Source organism: Pieris napi, chromosome 10, assembly GCF_905475465.1.
Source record: "Pieris napi chromosome 10, ilPieNapi1.2, whole genome shotgun sequence".
Lineage (NCBI taxonomy): Eukaryota > Metazoa > Arthropoda > Insecta > Lepidoptera > Pieridae > Pieris > Pieris napi.
In genome coordinates this window covers 12,021,204-12,040,332 of record NC_062243.1, presented here as the reverse complement: position 1 = coordinate 12,040,332, position 19,129 = coordinate 12,021,204, and the positions used below count along the sequence as shown (strand labels likewise).

The following is a 19,129-nucleotide window of genomic DNA, read 5'->3' as shown; positions in this document are numbered from 1 at the left end:
GCGTTATAGGGGGATTTACTGTAAATTCAACAATTAAATTGCCATAGACACCATTCCAAAAACCGGCTGCCACCTCAACCATAACCAAGAACTTGGAGATACAGTATTCCTACATGAAACCACTACACCACAGGGCACGGGTCACGGCCATAGACTATAATTATAAATGTTTATATTGGGATGTGAATACCATTTTTCTTAAGGGTCTGAAGACCGGGCACTGACGATACACCGGCTATACGCTGTGCAGGCTTGTATACCTACCTACCCATAACACTAGTCGAAACTTAACTTAAAAAATAAACAAATTCATTCCTATGATAAAATCAATATTGCCTCAATTATTTTTACAAATTCGTAATTACGTGTGTATATACAATAAACCTTTATTCTCTCAGTTTACTTCAGTAAACTACATCGTAGAAATCATTATCCTAAATAGAATTCCATTGTTGGATCAAAACTTATATAAGTGTCTTAAAGCCTCAGTGTTCACAGAAACTTATCCTATTCTCCAATGCAATAAATGGTGCGATCGGTTGCATGAACTACTCCGAAAAGAAACGATTTTATTGCAATTTTATTTTATCTCCTCTCTCAATACCTAATAACGCTTAAAACATTTCTACTTTTATATAAAACGCTTTGAGAATCGGGTGGTAAATCGTAAATTGTTGTGTTTGAAGCGCTGTGGTAAATTATATGTAACAGCGAACTTTTTAAAATAAATTCCTTACGTAATCTACACTGTGAGTGTAATAGTTTCCGGTATATATTACTTAATTGTATAATAGTAGTACAATATTTTTGGCCATACATAAGCTGTAAATAAATTGTCTATACTAATATGAAAATTTAAAAACACCATTAAAAAACGAGAAAGCAAAAACGGGATATTATTTTCAAAAAAGTTATCTTTTGCATTATTTTATACAAAGTACTCTTTCGTCTCATTTTGTTGATTTATGTTAATTCTGTAATGAAAAGAGACAGATTTAAAGAAAATCAGTGGCGCTACAACCTCCTTAGGTCTGGGCCTCAGAATCTTGGGCCTTGGAATCTGTTTCTTGATAATTTTTTTTAATATAATAGGCAAGTAGATGATCTGCCTCCTGTGCCTGACACACACCGTCGACTTTTTGGGTCTAAGATATGTCGGTTTCCTCACGATGTTTCCTTCACCGCTAGAGCGAATATTAAATGCGCACATAGAAAGATAGTCCATTGGTGTACAACCGGGGATCGAACCTATGATCTCAGGGATGAGAGTCGCAAGCTGAAGCCACTAGGCCAACACTGCTCAAAAGAGACAGATAACTGTCGATAAAATTGTGATATTAAACCGATTCAGTTTTTATGAAATGGCAAAAATTCTTTAACCATTATTATGCCTGAGTAGTCTTCTCCAAAGTATTTAAACAATCGACCGAGACAGATCACTAGTAATAATCTATATATAGATAATATAATACAAAACAGCCGTTCTCTAATAATAATCTGGTGTAACAAAAGTCACCCAAAAGCAATATAGACATAACATTTATAACTGACGAAACACACACACAGAAACACACAAAATAGTAATAACAATCTCAGCTCAGCGTTATGCTGCAGCAGAATATAAAATATTAAACGTTTTATATGATTTATCTTTGTATATTATACATCTTCAAAGCCTTTATACAATGCCCGTCATTAACAAGAATGTTTAACTCAAAATTATAACAGTTAAAGAGCTTATAGCGTCTAACTAAACGCAATAACCGAACAAATTGTAAATTGCAATTTCCGACAATTTATAACAAATCTTCGATTCATTGTACGAACAAACATTTTGGTTAATTAAAGTATGAAATGTTGTTAGATGAAAATTAAATAGGCTTCAGTGAATTGAGTTTAAACGACAAGGGTTCAGTTGCGAGCGGCTTTGTACTAGTGGCGATACTTTGTGAGGTTTTGGTCACTTTTATGTTGCCGGAATTTCTAATTGCCTCTTGCATTTTCCGGGAATTGATGTTTTAATATACAATTTTTGGCTTTATTTATTATTATATATTATATTTTTGCCAATGACGTGTTAGTCAAAGAACGATATAACTTCTACACAATTTAATTTAATAGAATTTACAAGCTAAGCTGTATTAGCAAATAAGTAAAATCTAGCTTAGTTTTTTTTTATAGAACAGGGAGCAAACGGGCTGAAGGCTCATCTGATGTTAAGTGATACCGCCGCCCATGGACACTCAATGCCAGAGGGTGCAATCGCGAGTGCGATGCCGGCCTTTTAAGAAGTCTAGTTGGTTCGGAAATACTCCAGTGGGCAGTTCCTGGTAGTTGACTTAACTCTCCGGGGATACTAGGTTCCATTTACGGCTATATATCATCACAATAATTGTTCATTTCATCTCAATAAATAATTGTATGTAGATTGTAGCTATTTGAATTCTACTACCGTATTAAACCGCTACAGCTACCTTCACCTTCCCTCATAAAAGTTTTAAAGGTCGTAGGTTCGATTCCCGGCCGTGCATACATGAACTATCTGTCTATGTGTGCATCTAACACTACGTGTACGGTGAAGGAAAACATTGTGAGGATATTGTATATTATCTAAAGCCCATTGAGGGTTGTAAGGCCACTGTGTTATTATTATTATTAACTGAAATAGACTGAAATCTATCTGCCCAATTAATAAAGTTGTTGTTAATTCTTTTCCATTTATAACAGTTTTTTTGTGGACCACGTCACAATAAAATAATAACACGGGTCAACATGAATTTTGAGTCTGCGTTCTGTACCTCTGATTTTGATTACTCATGCCTAACTAATTAAAGAAAAAATATTTTTATCTATTAAAGTTTGCTTTTGTAGTTACTACAACGAAATTTATTTTTTATGAAAGAGCTCTATTTTTTAATTTCAATTATTACATGTAAAAGGAAAACAGTTTTGAATTCACATTTTTTATTGACTTTAATTATACAAGACGGCATATATAAACCCACAAATACAAAAAATAATACAAATAAGACTTTAAAAATGAACAGACTTGGTATTTCTTCTGTGTGAGTTGGAACTTTTTCGTATGAGCCCCCAAATGTAGTCACCCATCATGTTTTCATTATATTGTCCTTGATAACGCTTTTCAAAGTTTATTACATCTTGGTGGAAACGTTCCCCTTGCTCTTCCGAATATGCACCTAAGTTGTCTTTAAAGTTATCCAAATGAGCATGTATCATGTGGACTTTCAATGACATTCTGCAACCCATAACTTTGAAGTTGTGAAGCATATCAGTAATAAGCTCCGTGTAATTCTCTGCCCTTCTGTTGCCAAGAAAGCCATTAATCACTGCTTTAAGGCTGAGCCACGCTTGTTTTTCGTGGGTACTGAGGAGCTGTAGGAATTGTTCACTGGCCATTATTTTCTTTATTTGTGGACCAATGAAAATACCAGCTTTAATTTTAGCCTCTGACAATTTCGGGAAAAATGATTTTAAATATTGAAAGGCTTCAGAGTCTTGACGCAGAGCCTTTACGAACTGCTTCATCAGACCTATTTTAATGTGCAATGGAGGCATTAAAATATGATCGGGCTTCACAATCGGTTCATTTTTGACATTATGTTGTCCTATTTGAAACTCGCTCCGTTGTGGCCATGAGTGCTGCTGGTAGTGAAGTGCATCGGCTCTACTGTCCCATAAACAAATGTAACACGGATATTTAGTGTACCCGCCTTGCATTCCCATCAGAAATCCAACCATTTTGAAATCTCCTATCACTGGCCAGGCGTACTCTTCATATTTTAAAACTTGTAGCAACATTTTAACGCTCTCGTAATTTTCTTTAAGCATTACAGAATGAGCAAGGGGAAGAGATGGAAATTTATTTCCATTGTGAAGCAGAACTGCCTTTAACAGTTTGTCACTTCCGCTACACACCTACAGCCCCCCCTGCCCCTCTCCTGTATCTTCTATGCAACGGCTCCTAAAAAAACTGCTAAAACACTATAATATTCGTTTTACATTGTGTAAAGGTACAAAAGCAAACTTTATTTATTATAAATAGAGTTTCTGCTTCTTTTTCGATGTATACAATCAGAAAATATTCACTAAATAACAGACTCAAAGAAAAATATTTTTTTTGTTGACTTGTGTAATTAATATTTTAATAAAAAAAAACAATTTCAATTAATACTAAGCATTAGTACTCGAAGATAAATCAAAGATGTAAACACAAAATCCTTTGAACACTCTAATAGGCATCACGTCGATACAAAATAACACAAGCATAATGTTAACGGAATTGCATGCGGAAGACAATGACATAATGGGCTGTCGTAAATCTGTGGAGCATTAGACTCGACAATTATATACAACAAAGAGACTAATCAGACCGAATATCTGTCAGCGACGCTCGTTAAAATCAATTCCTCGTTACAGATAACGGATTTTCCAACGGAATCATAACAAAGGCATTAGAATGACGTCTGTTTATGGACGCTCTGATTCCGATGCGTTTGAAACTGAAATAAGTCTAGACGTTGACAAATAATGGTGAGGGAATGCCTTTGAGGATTTTGGGTGCATTTTGGCGAAACATAGAGCTTAATTTATCTTTGGAGAAAAGAGCGAACTAATTCTTAAACGGCAACTGCTGTTCCTTCTGCGAATGTGAGTCGATACCACTGCATATTAGATGAGTTTGTTGGCCTTCTTTTAAAATATGCTTTGATTAATTACTTACCTAATAAAAATATTATGGTACTGTAAAGACTTGAAGTGAGGTAACATACGAAGCTCGATGATACGCCGTCCGGGGACCATAGAATAGTCAAACTTAAGACAATTGTGTTCATAAGAGGTGCAAGCATTTAACTGTCTCGACAATGATTCAATATCTAACTGAGCTCGTGACCATGCGTATTGAAAACATCTCGAAACGTTTCGAAAATTAATTAATACAAACGAAATAATTGGCTCAATTCTATTCAGTTAAAGCATAATTAAAAGACTATGTATGTAGGTTTTAGTACATAGTATACAACCGCGGTTATATATAAAAATAAATTGTGTTAATAACTAGGTTCCGCATTAATACCTACTCCTTGCTCTTACTATAAATATATATAATAGTAATAAATTCATAATTTTATGCAGATAATTTTATATTTAAACACGTTTCTATTTCAATCTTCTTTTAAGTATATGTGTGCCCTGTTTTGGCATAGGTCTCCTCCAAATCCTTTCAAAAAAAGATCTGAGCTTGTATGGTTTTAGAGTACAGTTATTTTTATACGTCGCCACCCTGATGCTTGATACTATCAAGAATTATTTATATCGTACCTTTTAGGATACTAAAATAGAAATTTAATATTAATAGTGTCTATTTAAGTTAGTAATAAACTGTTCTAGTAAATTTTATAAAAAGGTCATTATAGAACACACGGCAAACGGACAGGAGAACTGAAGTTAAGTGATACCGCCATGGACACACTCAATGCCAGAGGGTTAGCGAGTTTAGCCGGCCTTTTAAGCATTAATACGCTCTATTCTTGAAGGATTCTAAGTCGAATTGGCTTATAATTAAAGCAGTACACGAGATCCTTTCTTTGAAACTTTTGTTTTCAGCATTATAAGAAAAACAAATGTATTGAACAAAACCCGACTACGTATATAATCAAAATAACAATCAACGTTGTCTTCCAAATAACTATGACGAAAATATCACGTGAATGTATACATAATCATATATGTATGATGCATTCAATAACGATGCACCTGCTCGCATCCTATTTACATACTGTCATATTATATACTATACGTTATTATTTCGAGTTCGGATTATATTTGCGTCTCAAGATTTCAACGATAAAGAAAGATGATACATTATTTTGTTAAAGTCAGAATATGTTTGAAAATGAAAAGGACTTTCTTGTAAGTATTTATGTAGATGAGGGCCTTGTACTGTACTTCTCTAAACGGTAAAGAGAGTATGGAAGTTAGTGCGACACACAATACAATACATTTTTGACACTACTTTCTTAGCTAAGTAGGCTAAATAGGTTTTTACTTTCTTACGCTTAGTCTAAGTCCCATACGTCAGAAATAGATCGCGCTCAATGTCGTTTTCTCTTAGATCCTAATTTGACCACAGATTATATTTAAATTTAAAAAAAAATTGTTTTATTTGTTAGATAGTAAGGACTGCATGGCCAATGCTAAAATACGTAAATTATACTGACGTACCAATGACACCAAGCAGTGTTGGCCTAGTGGCTTCAGCGTGCGAATCTTATGAGGTCCGATCTCCTTGTGCACCAGTTTATTAAGAATCTAATACTTAAGGTGAAGAAAAACATCGTGAGGATTGATATTATGTTTCAAACCCCATAATCGACTACCTATGTCAGACACGACTGATCCTATTTGTCTATGAAGCGGTTGCAATCTATGGCTACTCACATAGGGTTATAACCACACTGGGTTTTTGTTATTATAAAAAATTTGATAGGCTTTCGCAACCACGGAAGCCTATCTAACCTAAATAAAAACAATACACTTTCACGAGGTATTTGCGTCATAAAGGATTCCATATATCAGTTTGAAAATTGAAAATCAATCGTATAAGTGTTACGTGTGGGATCGCCTACGCGGCCGCATTACGAGCTAGTACGGAAATAATTAGAGCCCGCTTTATCCAGATCGCATTCAGAGACGAATAATGAATGAAACGTCACTGAGGCAGACGTCACCAGGAATGACATCACGGCACACTCGAATACATTTTAAACATTAATTATGGAGTTCGATTTGGAATGGAGTTTACTATTTATAGGATTTAATATTCAATTTAGTGGGTTTTTTAAATAGAAATTGTCTATGTTCTCTTTCTTTCTTTACATCGGGCAGACATATTTTTGTATTTTTTTTTTTTAAAGACAATTCACACCAATTGACCTAGTCCCATGCTAAGCTGGTGAAGGTGGTGTTATGGGTTCTAGGTAACGGATATACATACATATAGATAGATAGACATATAAATACATATTTAAACACTCAAGACCTTAGCACAACACCAAATGCTCATCACATCGATGTTCGTCGAACCCGGGACCCATGGATTCGCAGTCCGGGGTACTAACCACTAGACCAATGAGTCGTCCTATGTTTCATTAATATTTTTTTTTATAGGAAAATAGGTGATCAGACTTCAATTCTTGTCTCACGCCATTGAGATGACGGCTAAAGGTTTTCTTATGTCATCTTCACTTAACGAGCAAGTATCACACTCCTTGAATGAACTAAGTACATATATTTTTTATGATAGCTTGAATAAGATTGAATTATATTACACACTCAGATTGTGGCATTTTAAAGATTATAGATCTTTTAACAGCTTTTTGGCTACTAAGCTGGCTGCTTTATTCGCTAAATAAATCCACTCAAATTTGTAAGCTAGTATGATTATTTTTAGATTTTACCAGAACTTCAAAATTAATGCTTGAAGCTGGGGAGCTGCTGGACTTGGTGAAATGCAATGCTGAGATGTATGAGTCGCTGACCAACAATCTCTCAAGCACCAGTGCGAGCCATCCGCCACCTCCTCAGCTCAATCTTGACTTATCTCCTCCGGTGCTAGCTCTTACAGCAAAGGCCGGTGTTGATACACAGAAAAATAAAACCATTTTCTTTTGTGATGAAATAGGTTCAGGCTTTGGAAAAATCCTACATAATTACCTTAGCCATAGTTTTACCAATCATAGTTACCATAACATAAGTTTTAAACAAATAATTAAACAAATTAAAAATTCAAACCTGGACAATTATTCTGCTTTAGTTTTATTACTAGGTAACAGCATTGGTATTACCAAAAAGGACATAGTGGATGGTGTCAGCACCTTATTAAAATTAAACATAGGAAAGCTGATGTTATGTGCTTTTCCCTACTCTGATACTCTGTCAGAGGTTGAAAATAATCATATTTTTAAATTGAATAATACTATTCACATGTTGACATGTCGTCATAGTGACAAATTATTATATTTTGACACTAATAAGTTTGTTAGTGGTTCTAAGTTAACTCAGAGAACTTTATCTCTGTCTTTGGAATGTAGACGGTTGATTGCTATGTTAATAGCATACAATATTAACAAGGTTATAGCTAATATAACAAATTCTAGGATTAGTGACGAGACTGTGTTGCCTAGTTACACTAACAACACAGTGATTGATAATATATCTTTATGTTGTACGAAGGAGGGTCCACCTATAATACCAACATACTTGGAGGCCAATACCAGTCAGATAGAGTATACTCTTCCTGCTGGAAAACATACCTTAGGTTATTCTACAACTGTAGAGGTCACTCCGGATAGTACTTTAAACTAGGCTGTAAGACAACAGAAGTTAACCGTTTAAATAATCAATTATTATTTGTGGATAATAAAAAGGTAGCTTCTGGCAATTTAACATGTTTTAATAAACCAAAAGGAAAGCAACATACTTTAAGATTATTTCATCAGAATATTCAAGGTTGCTCTTCCAAATTACTGGAAATAGAAATGTTTTTAGAAAAAACCAAGTTCGATATTATTTGTTTAACTGAACATTGGTTAAATGATCATCAGATAATGTCTATTAATTATGAAAATTATTGTGTAGTTAGCTATTTCAGCCGGAAGTGTATGATACACGGTGGATCATTAATATTAATCAAAAATTCTGTTAAATCTAAAGAAAGGAAAGACATTATCAGATTGTCAGTTGAACATTCTATAGAGTTGTCCTGTGTCGAGCTCGATAAGCATGTTGTAGTATGTGTTTACAGACCTCCGGGCTATCAGAATCTATCTGTATTTGATTCTGTAATGGAAGATGTGTTAAAAAAACTTAGTACTAGTAGTAAATCTATCATCATAAGTGGTGATTTTAATATTAACTTATTAGAAACAAACTCAAATAGTATCAGATTAATAAGTCTTTTTAAATCATTTAATCTGTCTAATGTTTTTATGGAACCAACTAGAGTGACAGCTTCTTCTGCCACTTGTATAGATAATATTTTCTGTAATTGTGATTACTTACATAAAGAAATTGTTAATAAATTGCCTTCTGATCACAGTGGGCAAACAATAACGTTTTGTGCCTACATACCTGTACAAAAAATTCAAATAAGGTATAGGCCAATTACATGTAAAAATTTAGAAAAATTAAATAATACCTTGACCAGTAAATTGTGTGTTCAAAACTTTAATAATATTTGGGACCCTAATGAGTTCTATGCGGAGTTTTTTACCTTGTTAAAATCGCAATTTAATGACATTGTTCCACAAAAGACAAAAAGTATTTACACCAAGTTCTTATTTAGTGATTGGGCGACTCCAGGTATTCGTAAGAGCAGGGATAAACTTTTTGAACTGTATGGCCTAAGGCAACATGTAAAAAATACAAACTTTCATCAGCATGTTGCGAAATATTCAAAAACTTTTAAAAGTGTGTGCAAAATTGCTAAAGCACTGTATATTAGTAATAAAATAAAATCAGCGGATGACAAAATAAAAACTACCTGGCAAATAATAAATAATGAAACTGGTAGAAAAAAACAGCGTAATACTGAATTTAACTTAGAGACTGCACATGGCCCAATAAACTCAAATGCAGAAATAGCTCAGGAATTTGAAAACTTTTTTATCAATATTCCCTTTAAAACTACCGAAGCTTTAAGTTCATCATCCGCACTTTCTTTTGCGTTACTTACGAAGAATGTAAGGGCATGCCCTACGGAGTTTCGATTTCAATATACAAACCCCCAGGCTGTTATGAAAGCTTTTAAAGATCTTAAAATTAAATCTACAGAAGATCTTTGGGGATTGTCTGTAAAAGTCTGTAGTTCTATCATCGAAACTATTGCGCCTTATTTAGCTTTCATATTTAACACCAGCATAGACCAAGGAGTCTTTCCGAATCTCATGAAACACAGTAAAGTAGTTCCGTTGTTCAAATCCGGTGATAGTAAAGAACCCAATAATTATAGACCTGTGTCAATTCTGCCAGCTCTCAGTAAGGTGTTTGAAAAGTTAATGCTCAATCAAATGTTATGTCACTTTAATAAAAACTCCATCTTTCATGAACAACAGTACGGTTTCACCAAAGGGCGTTGTACAACTGACGCCGGTGTCTCCCTAATCAAGAACATTTTTAACGCTTGGGAGGAAGCACAAGATGCCATTGGAATCTTTTGCGACCTTTCGAAGGCGTTCGATTGCGTAAACCATGAGACTCTTCTGCTGAAACTTAATCACTACGGGATTAAGAACAAAGCTCTGGACTTACTAAGATCTTACTTGAAAAACAGACAGGTTAAAGTTCAGGTTAACGGCATAAACTCGTTAGGGTCTGAAATTACAATGGGCGTTCCTCAAGGTTCAATATTGGGTCCATTCCTCTTTTTAGTATACATAAATGATTTACCCCAATTAGTTCAGAATAAACCGAAGATGGTGTTATTTGCAGATGACACATCATTGATTTTTAAAGTAGATCGACGGTCACAAAATCGTGACGACGTGAATAACTCTATTCTTCGGGTCCAAAGTTGGTTTACGGTAAACAATTTGGCACTGAATGATAAAAAAACTAAATGTATTAGATTTACGTTGCCAAATGTTAAAAGTAAGGAATGTGACATAATGTTGAATGAAGAAAAACTGGAATTTATTAATCAAACGGTTTTCCTAGGCATCACGCTAGACGAGAAGTTACAATGGGGACCTCATATCACATCTCTTGCGGGGCGGCTGAGCTCAGCCGTTTATGCGGTTAGAAAGATAAGATATTTAACCAATGTAGAAACTGCGCGTTTGGTCTATTTTAGCTACTTTCACAGCATAATGTCTTACGGCATTTTACTGTGGGGTCGGGCTGCTGACATAGAATCCATTTTTATTTTGCAAAAGAGAGCGGTCAGAGCCATTTATAATCTACGTCATTGCGAATCTCTCAGGGAACTATTTAAAAAGATTAATATTATGACAGTACCTTGCCAATTCATTTATGAAAACATTATGTATGTAAGAAAGAATCTACATCTTTTTAGTAAAATAAATGAAAGACATAATTTTAGTACTAGAAATAAAGATAAAATAGCTCAACCATCTTTCAGATTAGCCAAAGTTCAAAATTCATTTATGGGGTACTGTGTGAAATGTTACAATAAAATACCTTGTGACATTTTAAAACTAAATGAACGAAAATTTAAATGTTTTATTAAAAGTACACTTTGTAAACAAGCATATTACAAATTAGATGATTATATTCAAGATAAGAATGCTTGGAAACATGCTGGTCCTGCTCCATAGGACAATCCTATGATTGGCTCTATAGCCTGGACAAAATCAAATTGGTTGCTGATTTTTTGCTTTAATGCTACAAATGTAATTATTATTTTATTTTTTTTTGTATCTCACACACTGTTTTGTTGTGTTTTTTTGATATTTTTTATTACTCTTTAATGTTAATATTCTACGGTTTCGATATTTGTAAATATGTGAGGAACATGTATACTAACTTTTTTAGTATAGTAGTTTATTCTAAGAGTACATTGTCTTCACATATAATTATTTAACAAATGTAACAAAATATTGTAAACCTATTTTAAAAGAGTAAGTGTGGAGTTTCTTGCCCATTCTTCTCCACACGAAACTACCTTTTGGAAGGGGCAACTAGAATCATCTTTATATTTTATTTTTTTGACGTTCAAAAGTGCCATTCTAGATGGTCTAATTGAAATAAACGATTTGACTTTGACTTTGACTTTGAATGGTTGCATTGGATGTGTGGATGAGACTTTCGTTGGAATGATAAGGCCAAAAGAAGATGATGATAATAATGCCGAAAGGGCTATCATGCTAGAAATGTGCAAATGGTGATTGTTATAAACCAATCCAGTCATATTTTTGTGAACTAAGTTAAACAAACATTTGATTTCAGATAGATGCAGGCTTAAATATTTTGCATGTGGATGCATCATAAAAGAACATTTGGAGGAATTGAATTATTCTAATGAAACCATATTTTTGGTTGGTTTGTCATAATCCCATATGTTAAATGATTATATTTTTATTTGTTAATTTAATCTTAACAACGTGCTTTAATTCTATTATTTTTCTTTCATATTCTTTATTACAGGTGATAGTGCTTTCTGTCAGCGAGCATATATGATGGTACCAGTGCCGGTTCAAATGGATCACCTCAAGCAACAAATATAGCACATGCTACTGCACGTAACTTTGTCGAAAGGGTTATAGGTATCTTAACCCGTATCCTTTGGACCACAGTGCGACATTATGACCCTAATACTGTAGGGAAAATTATCACAGAGATGGTAATCAAAGGGAGTTAGAGTTGGGTAGAAAAGCTCAATTAATAAGAACAATCTGGAACCACTCAAGTCTAATGTAATAAAACAATAACTTTGCTTATATTTCTCATATTAGTTTTTATATTTTTATTTTACTTGAAGTACAATATTTATATGGCACAGTTACACAATTTTTATCACATATCACAGTAACATTCACGTAGGAAGTAATCACAAAGATAAATTTCAAACCTTATTTTAATAATACCAGTGTATTCAAAATATATTTCTATTTAACTATTCTTATGAGTTTTCTTTTTAATTTGCAATCAAATTATTTTAAAAAAGAAAAATCACTGAGTAATCCCAGAGTTACAAGAAATAAATGTTTTTACTGCTTATTGCCATTTATTTTAAATCATAATGATATTAATTATATATTTCAAAATTCACTCTTTGTAGTTTTCTTAATTTAGTATATAGTGCTCCTAATCAAGTTTAAGCCGAGACAAGACAGATTAAATGTTTAAAATTTTGGTGCTGTATTGCTTTTTGATCATGTGTTAACTATAAAGTTATTTCTCCTACTTTTAAAACTTGTTATATTTTAGTACTTAATTTAGTTATACTTATTACGTATTTTTAACTAGAAATTAACAAGTATTTACTTTTAATTATTAAATTTAAATACACAGATTATTTATTAATTGCAATTGCAATCGCTGTAAGAGCTTCAGCCATAGCCTTCTGGCTTTCGCTTATGGCCTGCTGGCCGTGATTGACAGTTTGTATCAATAGGTTGTTATTTATTGATTGTTGATTGAGTAGATCTAGGAGTTTTTTGTCCAGGTCCAATCGCTGTTCTTCTATTCTTAATAATTTTTCAGTTATGCTATTAAGGTAGTTACGGTGTTGACTTGGCGGTGAGGGTTGTAGCCGAAAACGCCTTCTCACTCGACTAGGGACTGTAATATCATACATTATGTGTTATGGGGTAATCAGTATTAAGTACAATATACTAAAAATTAAATTCTTCTTACTTGAGACATCAGAAGATGACTGGGGTTGTTCTGGATACTTAGAGGTTTCAACATCTGAGTTGATCAATGAATATACTATGCTATCCTAAAATGTATTATTTAAAGATTTATTCATGTAATTACAATAATATAACAATTATTATCTAAACATTTATATTGATGATTTCTTTTTTTTGTATTTCCAAGAATCTATCAATTTTTAAAAGGAATAGATAGTAACTCACATCAATATTTTCAGCAATTGTTGGGGTCTCTTGAATCTCTGGGCTAATGTTAGGTATTGTATTTGGTTCCTAAAAGTTAAAATATGATAACGGTACTATTATTTTAATTAAGCAAATAAGTCACAAAATTCAAAAGATATATTATGACATTAAATTCATAAAAACTTTATTATTTTCTACTTGACTTACAATTAAAGAAACTGGTGCAATACTATGTGATGGTGTAAAAATTCTAATACTGCCTGAGGAACTACTGGTAGGGTCCTGTGAGAAATATATATTAATGAGCACATTCATTAAAATATTTAAGTCATAAGGATTTTTGGATGTAGGTTTTTTACTGTAAAATGGATGAACTCAAAGTGAAGAATCTCCTTCATAAAATCTGTCACCCACCGTTAAAGTAAAAATGCGCTCTTCCAATTTAGTTAATTGCATTATCTCTGATATACCACCACCAGTTTGACCTCTTAGACCTGTCCTTATGGCTGCTTTTTTTTTAACTGCACTCTTTTTATCACTCCAATACTATAAGTAGAAAATAGGGCATTACATGCCTATATTTCATCTTAATTATAAGTACAAGACCTACAAAATTTTATGAATTTTTAACATACCTTCATCCATCTTTTCGGAGATTTAACACACCCACCGCTTACACTATTTAGTTTCAAAGCTAACTTGGACCACTCGATATGAGCATGCTCTCTAGCTGCGGTATGTTTTGAAAATCCTTTCGCTAAACTAGGTTGATGTTCTAAAAATTTCAATAATATTTCCAGCTGAATTTTCGACGGATGGGCTCTTCTTTCCATTTTAAAATACTATTATATTATTAAGATGTCTGTATCCTGTGAATGCTAACAAATAAGTGGAATGATAGTAAACTAAACTTTGTTTCCTAAAAAGTTGTCGTTGCCAAAGTAATTATTTCTGTTTTGAAATTAAAACAATAGACTTCAACCATTACAATAATTAGAATCAAGATTTTTGCTTCTCTCTCAGATCTTACATAATTATTTTCCTTTTAGTTAACCTTAACAAATCTTTAACTTAAATAAAAACAAATATGAAATATACGTTATTCAGGGTTGCCAACTCCTACAACATGTACCCCTACGACCAAATACCCCTAAATGTCGATCAAAAACCCCTAAAGTTGTTGTGGTTTGAGAGGTAATTTCAAATATGAATTAAAAATACGTTGAAGTAGTAAAAAATAGCTGTTGTATTTATGTGAGTACATTTTACATATTTGTATTTGTTAATCAATAACCGAATAATATTAATGATAATTTTATTATTATTTATTTATTTGTTCAGATAAAATAATAACAATGAGATGTAACGATTCTTATTAAAGTGAAACTTCTTTATCGGGGTTGGAAAAAAATTTAGTGTAACATTTTTCGGTTACGGGTCACATGTTTCGGTTACGCGTCACATTTGACCGTTACGCGCGTCTTTTTCTCGTCCCTACCACGGTTGATTCGAAGAGATTCTAAACCATTAATAACAAAAATTTATAATAACTATAACAATGATACAAAAATTATATTACAATTTATGAAATTCTGTAATAATCTTAGTGGTAATAAGGTAAAATGAAATAATTGTATTATTTGTATTCAAGTCTGTGATATTAAAAGCCTTTTGTTAAACTTTATCTAATTTAACTTTATTTAACCAATTTCTGTAAAGTTAGTTGCATATAGATAATTTTTCGAAAAATAAGGTCATAAAGAAGTTTCACTTCTAATGTGTGTACACTAGTACACGCACATTTTTTATTTTTTTTATTTCTTAACTTTTCTTTCTTCGATTTCAGTTTTTCTTAACGTTTCTTGGCAGAATTTTTTTTGCGTTTTCGTCAATTTCTTTTCATAAATTATTTTTAAAGCTTTTTGTACTTTTTCTTTTTTATCTGTTCTGTTGCAGTTAAACGAGAGAGAATTAAAATAAAAATCGAATTGCTTCAATGTGCTTTTTTCTTTCTAATACAATATTATTAAATATCATTGGAATAAGCTCCTAATACATATTTCGTCGAAGGCATCGGCCTGGATAACGCGCTGCGTTTTGCTGTTGCTGATATTTTTGAAATCGTACATATTGACGTTAAATGATTTGATCATACGATCAGAAGGAACAAATTTGTCTCATTAAATTATTGTTTTTCGATATTGAAGCTGTAGCCAGGCTTGGAGTTTATATTTGGTTTAGTTTGTTGATTACGTTAGAAGCTTAATATATATTGTATAGAATCGTGTGTTTGTAGAGAAAATAAAAAATGTGTGCGTGTACTAGGTGTACACGCGTAAGAAGTGAAACTTCTTTATGACCTTATTTTTCGAAAAATGATCTACTATATGCAACTTTACAGAAATTGGTCAAATAAAGTTAAATTAGATAAAGTTTAACAAAAGGCTTTTATTATCATAGACATGAATACAAATACAATTATTTCATTTTAACTTATTACTGTACTACTATGTAGTACTAAGATTATTACACAATTCCATTAATTGTAATAGAATTAGTATTACTATCATTGTTATCGTTATTATATATTTTTGTTACTAATGGCTTCGAATCTCTTCGGATCAACCGTGGTAGGGACGAGAAAAAGATGGCGCGTAACCGAAAAATGTGACAAATGTGTGTAAATTTTTTTCCAACGCCGATAAAGAAGTTTGACTTCAAAAAGCAACATGGCGCGTAACCTGCTACAAAATTTCTCCCATACGTCGATAAAGAAGTTTCACTTCAAAAGATGGCGCGTAACGGAAAAATGTGACGCGTAACGAAAAAATGTTACACTACATTTTTTTCCAACCCCGATAAAGAAGTTTCACTTCAAAAATTCTTGAATAAATTACCCCCTAAATAAATGTACCCCTTAAAAACCCCTGGATATCTTGATTACCCCTAAATTTGGGGGGAAAACCCCAAGTTGGCAACACTGTCGTTATTTGTTTTACTAAAATATATAAACTTTGACAGTTAACAACTTTAAATTAAATGTAAATAGGTAAATTGTCACGATATTAATAGATATAATAGATAAACTCATGTATGTAATGATGATATTTCATACTTCTCTAAACAGAATAATTTTTGTTTCCAAAACCTTATTGTTATATCAATATTTATAGAAATATGGGAACCTAAATTGAAATCATTTATTATAATTTGAAGGATAGTCAACATTCTATAATTTGAAAATGTCTGCACTATTGTGGCTTTCTTTATAAGGCTTTGCGATTGATGCAAATGTGATAAATACAACCAAGAATTTTAAACATTTGGACCGCTGAAATTATTTCATTTATTCATTTAATATTCCCATTTATATGAATCCTAATATTTAAAAAAAATTATGAAAAATATGAAAAATTCTTGATAATTTTGAAGGAAATACCTTTTATCGTTTTCTTCTCGACTTGTCTTTACTAGTGACAAGGCGTGGTTAAAAATGCATCGAAAAATTGGTTCTGAGATAATAATGATATTAATTATATTGCTATAAATAATTGAAAAGTTTACCTTAGTTCATCTATTTATTAGACTCTACGTTTCATCTATATATCAGCAAATATTCTAGATTTCGTCAATACCATATAATTTTTTTGAGTTGGCTAACTCACTGGTAAGTATATCACGATAAAATCGACATCACTGCCGATTTTAATTCACATAAAATGTCAAATGCCAAATACTAACAGTTTTTGAGGGTTATTGTTCATCAGAATACCAAATTGTAACATGAAACCTTCACGAGTGATTTAAGAGCGGAATTCGTTGTGAGAGTTTGAAGAGTGAGTTACAGAATCGCAAGGCAGTTATAAAATTATTTTTTTTACACCAGCCTATTAGGTATACCCATTATAATGTACATAATATTAAAACCGTTTAGAAACAAAGTAAAATTTTAAAGCTTAAAACCCGTTCAATGTACACTTACACGGCAAAGATAAACACGCAGCGCGTTATTAACAAAAGTTTATAATTATCGTCCATAATAAGCTACCGCTATTGTACGCAAATTCAATAAATAAATTGAAACCATTATATCTGACCGCCATAACCGAATCCTGTCCAAGCAAAATAACTCGTCATAAATATTGCCAAACCACAGGGCAGATTCGAATATGAGGATGAATAAAAAATATATTAAAATTGGTGCGAATCGAAGCTCGGCTATCGCTACCAAAGCACGTGCAATCAAAACGGAACGTGACAATGAATCAGAACCTTTCGCTTCTGTGAATAGCCTAACTTATTGGCGTCTCTTTATTTGCTGATTGCTGTTTACACCTCCGAAAGCCGCATCTCGTATTTTTATTTAATTAACTTCGCTCGCCCCCAGTGTCGAATGTTGTTACAATTTACGAAAACCGAATTTACACAATCGCGTACAATTTATTATTTGATGTATTCCTGTTTGACAGTATAGGAAAATGATGATGGAAAATGGGTTTAGTGTAAACACATCAAAAAAATATCAAAATTAAAGAATTAAAACAATCTTGGTTTTAGTTATAGTAACAATAAAATTAATTAAAATTTAATATTAAGAAAATTAAAACAAATTTAAAAAGCTTGGTCCCTGTGGCAGTGTACTTTTAACGCTGGCAGCATTTCGCTGTATTCGCGATTATAATTAGTTGAGCGAGGAAAGCACCATGTGGGTTAAGAAAATTGTAAATATTGTATACTAGCGGACCCGACAGACGTTGTCCTGTCTTAACTATAAATATTGATTTCAAATTGGTATAATGAATTAAAAAATATTTCAGAAACAAAGTGTTTATTATTCTAATGCTTTATGTTATACAACATTCTTTGTTTGTTTTTCTGGCTCGCATATTATTATATTATCAATATAATAACTCCGATCGAAGCATTTATTTTGAACGATATTCATTTTTCTTACATCCTCTGACGATATTTGCAGCACGCATTATGTCAATGTTGTGTTATGTCAAACGGCATAAGGTTACACCAAAAAGTTCGAATTGTATGGTGGTTAAGTATTCTTGAATTTTCTAATTTTCCGCGCAATTTTTTTCTTTTATAAGAACCTTCTCCTGACAATTACAAACACAAAAAAAAAAAATCAGACAAATCGGTCGAGCCGTTTTCATGTGATGTCGTGACAACGGAAAACGGGTTTCATTTTTATATATATATAGATTTGTTTGATACGATTACTAATAAAGTTATAAACCTTATTAAATATAAATAAATATATATAAAACGATGAAGGAGTTTGATATTTTCTAACAAACGTACAAAAATAGAGCTCTTTTATAACATTATTGTTATATATTGTATAAAAGAAATTTGTAGGCTCACGTACAATACTTATCCAATTTAATAAATCGAGTAAAAGCTGATTTCCATACAAAATGCCACTTCGATTATAAGTAGTTCCACACGAGTGGAGAGCAAACTAAGGGTTGGTCGGCATTAAGAGGATCCCGGCCACTAAGATAGGACCTTCA

The 19,129-nt window shown here is 32.4% G+C and overlaps 2 protein-coding genes across 9 annotated transcripts in view; both read right to left on the bottom strand.

Annotated features, from left to right (window-relative positions):
- The window catches only part of LOC125053054 (RNA-binding protein Musashi homolog Rbp6), a 480,872-nt gene that overhangs the window by 361,191 nt on the left and 100,552 nt on the right, over window positions 1-19,129 (bottom strand). The gene's annotated exons all lie outside the window — the stretch shown is intronic.
- Window positions 12,461-14,587, bottom strand: LOC125053055. 3 transcript variants are annotated; one of them, XM_047654248.1, is made up of 6 exons: window positions 14,240-14,587; window positions 14,019-14,150; window positions 13,812-13,886; window positions 13,623-13,691; window positions 13,399-13,483; window positions 12,464-13,323 (listed from the first exon to the last, which is right to left on the bottom strand). In XM_047654248.1, exons 1-6 carry the CDS (start codon window positions 14,435-14,437, stop codon window positions 13,055-13,057), a joined length of 828 nt encoding a protein of 275 aa, XP_047510204.1. In that variant the 5' UTR covers window positions 14,438-14,587; the 3' UTR covers window positions 12,464-13,054. The 3 variants fall into 3 exon arrangements, with proteins under 3 accessions (XP_047510205.1, XP_047510206.1, XP_047510204.1); XM_047654249.1 differs by lacking the exon at window positions 13,812-13,886 and having other exon boundaries at window positions 12,461-13,323; XM_047654250.1 differs by lacking the exon at window positions 14,019-14,150 and having other exon boundaries at window positions 12,461-13,323.

Excerpts from the sequence above, each read along its gene's own strand:
- LOC125053055 (XM_047654248.1), bottom strand. The coding sequence starts at position 14,437 with ATGGAAAGAAGAGCCCATCCGTCGAAAATTCAGCTGGAAATATTATTG. Across the intron at positions 14,151-14,239 it reads CTCCGAAAAGATGGATGAAG|TATTGGAGTGATAAAAAGAG; the intron begins GTATGTTAAAAA and ends TTCTACTTATAG. Across the intron at positions 13,484-13,622 it reads CAATTGCTGAAAATATTGAT|GATAGCATAGTATATTCATT; the intron begins GTGAGTTACTAT and ends AATACATTTTAG.